Genomic DNA, 5,483 nt, shown 5'->3' with positions numbered 1-5,483 from the left:
ACAGGGAGGGAAATGGCAATGCGTGGTTGCCTCTCAAGCGCGCCCCCTGCTGGGAACCTGGCCTGAAATCCAGGCATGTGCCCTGACTGGGCATTGAACCTGCAACCATTTAGTTCACAGGCCTGGGCTTAATCCACTGCACCATACCAGCCAGGGCTGACATCATGCTACTGAATACATAGTTTCATTGTTTTCCCCCATCAATATCATATCCTAAGATTTCCAATGTTCTTTATAATTCCTCAGACACACAGTTCTTGATGGCTATGAAACATTACATCTTAGATATACAATAACCTATTCAAGTCCCCTCCTACTGTTATTTTTGAGTTATTTGATGTCACAAATAATGCTGAGACAAGCATCTCATGAAATCTGCCCGAAGGAGAGAGGGCTTCTTTGCAGATGTATTTCCGGCATCACTTCAGATAAGCCTGGCAAGGACGACCTGGAACCTGGAACATGCCGGAAAGATGGAAAAAAGGGGACAGAAGAGGGAGAGAGAATGTGATCGGGGACAAGAGTGGAAAGTGGGTGTGAGGCGAGGAAGAGGCTGAGGGAGAGGACAAGGGAGCCTCGCTGCTGTGGGCTCAGCACCTGCTTCCCACTAGGCGCCCACATGTGGCTTCGGCTTCTGAATGGAGGGTCTCCTCAAACAAGTCCAAGCACTGTTGAAACACAAGGCATTCTGACTGTTGCACAGAGGGCACAGATAGAGCCAGGGCTTTGGATAAATCACAGGGGGAGCAGCAAAGCTACAGGTTTGTATGAGAGCAGCAGGCTTATAATACGCAGGGGGAGGCCTGGGGTTTTCTCGGGATCTGTCCTTGGGTGACAGGAGGGAACTATGAGATGAGCCACTTCCCCAGGCCAAGGCCATGCCAGGTGCTCTCCCTGTGCTGCCTTGCTCTGGTTCTACTGGTCAGCCTAGCTGGACCTGGTTTAAATATCTGGGCGCAGGCTCAGCCACACTCTGGTTCCCTCCAGCCTTCACGCCCACGGGGCCTAGGTTTCAGCTCCATCTCAGACACTGTGGCTGGTTGGAAGACAGTAAGTGCCAAACTGCACACTTGCGAAATCCATCTGCCTCAGTCTGGTGTCCCCGGCAGAGAGCCCTGGGGAGTTTCTGTAGAAGAAAAAGAGGGACTCCCCGAGGTGGGCTGGGAGCTGGGGACCCAGCCAGAGCTTCTCCTCTGCCACACCTGGAGTAGACAGCATGTGACCATAGGGACAAGAACACGCAAACACCACAGAAGACCCAGACCCAGAGTTGCTGCATCAGTGGCATTTGGTTTATTCCAGGGGAGGCGGAGTTTGGGGCTCTTGCAAGGCACTGAAGAGCAGCCGTGAGAGTCACGAAGACGATGCACCCCAGCCAGGGCCACAGAGGAGTCTCCATCCCGGTGCCCCTCCGTGGAGCAGGGGTGAGCACATGGTTTTGCTTCCTTAGGGCATCCTTAAAGTTTGGCATTCACGGCTGGAGGCACAGGGCCCATCCACTTCTCCCCTGGATGGAGAAAACCGTGCATGTCAGAGGTGGACTCCACGAGCCCCCTGGGGTTCCCTCAGAAGAGCTGTGCTTGGCTGCCAGGTACAGAAGCGTCCTTCTCTCCTGTGGCAGGGAAGGCGACCCTTCCCCATCTGACCTCAAGCACCAGTGTCTGTGTAAGGCTTCCCTGTGGGAAATGCCAAGAGCATTTTTTGCTCTGAATCTGTCCTTCTGGTCAGCGATATAATATCAGTGGGACTGGGGTCAAGGGCAGCTCAGTGTGAGCCTGTCACTCACCCAGCAGGTGTGCCAGCAACTCCATCCGGTCCGAGCCAAACAGCATGTGGGTATGGCCATCCAAGTGGGCCACGGTGACAGGCAGCCCAAAGGCCTAGAGAAAGCAGTACAAGTGCAGGGAGGAAGGTGTTCAGTTTATTAGGCTGGGGTTGAAGGCTATGAGCCAACACTGCTCCGAGGTCCCAGAAGCAAACAGACTGGAGGTGTTTGATAAGAGACGCCTCGGCTCTAAAGAGTCTTCCAACTCTCGGATGCCCTGTCCTTTATCACCATCTCTCTCCCCCTTTTCCTTTCCCTGACTCAGGGAAGGGAGGGAGAGGAAGGTCCTAGGGAGAGCTACGGAGGACTCATGTGGGGAGCAGCTTTTGGACAGGAGCGTGGGGACCCAGTGGAGACCCTCAGACTCTGCTCCGCACTGGGGCTGGGGACACTCATCAAGTGTGGCTCACCCCATACTTGCAGGCCGCCTCGGTGGTCTCCCTGAGCTTGTTCTTCACCTGTGGGGTTGAGATCTTTTCCAGAAGTCCCCGGGCTTGTTGTGTTGACATGCCGGCCTTCTCTGCGGCCTGCGGGGATGTGACAGGGAACAAGACCATGTCTCTATTAGTGGGAGAGGGGGTCTCGGGAGAAAACGCAGGCCTTCCTGCTTTCTGTCCCCAAGTTCTCCTGGCAAGGCCTTTACCTTCCCACAAGCGGAGGACTATCCTTGCCAAGAGGGGCTATTTTCCTCCTCAAAAATCTTGAGTTTGGTGGGAAAAAGTAGGTGGCAAAGAGTTATAGTTGCATAAACCTACCACCAGAGGGCGCTTTAGGGAAGGCTCCTGACCTCTTTTGGAACCAATGAGGAGACAAGTCCAGGTGGTGCCCGGCTGGGTCACCCTTACAGAGCTTGTTAGGAGCAGAGCCAAAGCGAAAGTCTGAGCCTCTGATGCTAAGTCTGGGGCTCTTGCCTTCCCACTCCTCAGATTCCCTGAATATCTTGTGGGACTTTTTAAATTTTTGAATCAAGGGCTGGGCTCTGATTCCCATGGAATTCCCTGGTGGGATTTCTGTTGGGCAGTTTGCTAATGCTTCATCCCTCCTGATGGAGGAAGGGTTGCTAACATTAATCCTCTCTCTCCCAGTAACTTCGTCCATCAAATAAATTTGAATGGAGAATTTTGCCCTTTCTCTTTCAACCCTGAGATATACTTTTGCGAGTCCTCTTAGTTCCAGCCTCTCAGTAATCTGGCCTCTCGCACACAAATATGCTTTCTCCCCAAGTAACAATGACCTCTTCCCTCTAGAAGTGAAACGATGTCCTCTCCACCCCCAAATGCCCACTATTCTCAGATTCCCTTCGAGAGGAGGGGGCGGGCTGGGTGCACGCAGGGCCAGGACACTCACTGCCAGGAGGCTCTGAGGATCCGTGATGTCTTCGTCCTGGGAAGAAGAGAACATTTAGCCAGGAAGGGGGTGGCCAGGTGAGGAGCGGATGGACAGTAGGTCAGTGGACAAGAGGGGAGGGCAGGAGCAGCGGTCTGGAAGCAGGCCTAGGGGAGGGCCACCACATCACCCAGGGTCTCCCATGAGGGCTCCCAGAGCTTTGCCCTCACCCGGTTCCAGACACGCATCCACAGTTCCCTGGACACTTTCTCCAGCATCTCTGGGTTCTCCGTGTTGACAGCGGTGAGGAAGCGCATGGCCGACAAACTTCCTGTGGGGCACAGGCACTCCCAGGTAGGCCTCCCCTAGCTTGTTTCCCGATGGAGGACCTGCCTGCCCTTTCCTGCTTGTGACATCCCCCAGCACTCAGGTGCCTTCAGCCTCCCACCCAAGCGTCTCCTGATGTGTCCTCCTCCCACACCCTCCTGCCCCAACCTTCTGTTTGATGCTGAGTTTTCCCAGGGTTTGTTTCATCGCAGTTAGCCGTCCCGCCCCTCCTTCTTGGCCCCACAAACTCCAAGACCCCCGCCTTCCATTTGCTGTCCCATCTGTGTCCCATGCTCTTCACCTTTTTCAAGGATCACCGAGAAGAAATCCTTGGGGAACTGCAGAGGAACCTGCATATGTTCTCTCAGGAGCTTAATGTCACCCATCAAGTATTGGGCCTTTCGGGAAAGCAGAGCTGGAGGCTTGTTTCCTACGAGTGGAAAGTTGTACTTGCTTGTGAGAAGGGACCTAAGGATCCCAGGCTTGGGGGCCCCCTCCTGGGTTTGGGGTAGAGGGCAAATTACCAACTGCTGGTGCCCACATGAAGACCCCCTGGAGGGCAGCCCTCTTGGGCCTTTGAAATCTGCACTTCGTCAAGTCCCCGCCCCGGGCGCTGTTGCCTTCATACCACTGTCTTTCATGATCCCTGCGATGAGGCTCGGGCGCAACTGCAGGTGGATGTTCCAGAGGTTCTTGTATCGGCACAGGATCTGCAGGAGCGGAGGCAAAGATCGCAGCCAGCGTGCAGAGGGAAGGCGTGCGTGTGGCAGCGGGACAGGGAAAGGTGTTTCAGGACAACTGATTAGCCAAAGGCTCTGAGCGCAAAGGAGGGGTTAGGCGGAGCCCCTGAATTGCTCGGCTTGAAATGGCTAAACTCGCTCACACCCAGAACTCTATCGTAGCTCCTGTGGACAGTTTCCATCCTGTTCTGCCGCCCCCACCAACTGACATGAAAGGGCTAGGAGGTGGCCGTGCCCCGGCTTTCTCCTTGATTTTTTGGAGTTGCCACTTTTCCAAACCATTGTGGCAAACGGCTGTGTTAGGATCTAAGAGTTCGGCCTGGAGCCGGCGATTGTTTCCATCTTACAAACTCGAAGTGACCTTCAGCCCTGGCTCTCTATCTGCCTGTCCTAAAGCCCTTTCGACAACGCCAGGAACTGCACGAGACCGTGGGCCCTTGGCCCTTCCCTCTGCCCTCGTCGTCCCCGGCCTCGGCGTCACCTCGAAACCCAGCCAAGAATAGGGGGACAGCACATCGTAGAAGAGCTCCACGGTCCGCGGCAGCGGCCCCATACTGCAGCGCAGAAAAGCGACAGGAACGCCAGAAGCCAGGTGGCGCACTTTCCCTTTCCTCCGGAGCGCCCGACACCGCCCCTGTTCCCGGCCTGCACCGGGGACCGCCTCCCGCCTTCACTGCGCAGCCTCTCGGAGGGGACCTACCTCCCGCAGCCCCGCGGCAGGTCCAGGCGGGCGGGGCGCCGGCGTGGGTGGGGTGTCCCTAGAGGGGCGCGCTGGCTGGGTGACCTGCGCACCTCCAGGTCGCCGCCTGTCCCTGGGGTGGAGTCGCGAGCCACTCAACCTCTCTGAACCTCCATTTCCGGCCCATCGTGAAAATGGACGTGCTTCTTGATAACCCCTACCTCATTCAGTCTTGGGAGGAATGAAAGGACTCAGACTGGTGGCTGCATGAACTTCTTTGCACTGGGGCGGCGGAAGAAGTGATAGATATAGACAGATATAGGTATAGGTACAGGCACGCGCACACACACAGGATCTGGCAGAAGTAACGCCTGCTTGAGTGCAGTTGGTAGGGTAATAATATGGGTGTAATAATATATAGTTTCAATTCGAACATTTCACCCAAAATGTCCTGTAGTCTGTTTGAGTGTGACGTTGTTACGTTACAGAATTACATGCTTACGGTTTTGTAATAAAATATTTTGTAATTAAAAAAGGGGCCGTTATTTGTGTCAGACCCTGTGTGTATTTGTTTACGTTTATATTT

At 54.9% G+C, this 5,483-nt stretch overlaps 1 protein-coding gene across 2 annotated transcripts; it reads right to left on the bottom strand.

Annotated features, from left to right (window-relative positions):
- Window positions 1-1,270: 1,270 nt before the first annotated feature.
- Window positions 1,271-4,944, bottom strand: GSTK1 (glutathione S-transferase kappa 1). 2 transcript variants are annotated; one of them, XM_037060647.1, is made up of 8 exons: window positions 4,700-4,940; window positions 4,107-4,188; window positions 3,780-3,908; window positions 3,382-3,482; window positions 3,173-3,208; window positions 2,236-2,352; window positions 1,787-1,880; window positions 1,271-1,507 (listed from the first exon to the last, which is right to left on the bottom strand). In XM_037060647.1, exons 1-8 carry the CDS (start codon window positions 4,769-4,771, stop codon window positions 1,458-1,460), a joined length of 681 nt encoding a protein of 226 aa, XP_036916542.1. In that variant the 5' UTR covers window positions 4,772-4,940; the 3' UTR covers window positions 1,271-1,457. The 2 variants fall into 2 exon arrangements, with proteins under 2 accessions (XP_036916542.1, XP_036916543.1); XM_037060648.1 differs by lacking the exon at window positions 3,382-3,482 and having other exon boundaries at window positions 4,700-4,944.
- Between the last annotated feature and the right edge of the window lie 539 nt (window positions 4,945-5,483).

The sequence above is a fragment of the Sturnira hondurensis genome, unplaced genomic scaffold (genome assembly GCF_014824575.4).
Source record: "Sturnira hondurensis isolate 20B ecotype Veracruz unplaced genomic scaffold, ASM1482457v3 Scaffold0012067, whole genome shotgun sequence".
In the NCBI taxonomy this organism is placed as follows: Eukaryota; Metazoa; Chordata; class Mammalia; order Chiroptera; family Phyllostomidae; genus Sturnira; species Sturnira hondurensis.
Note: the sequence above shows the minus strand (reverse complement) of the source record. Positions and strands in the feature narration are given on the sequence as shown.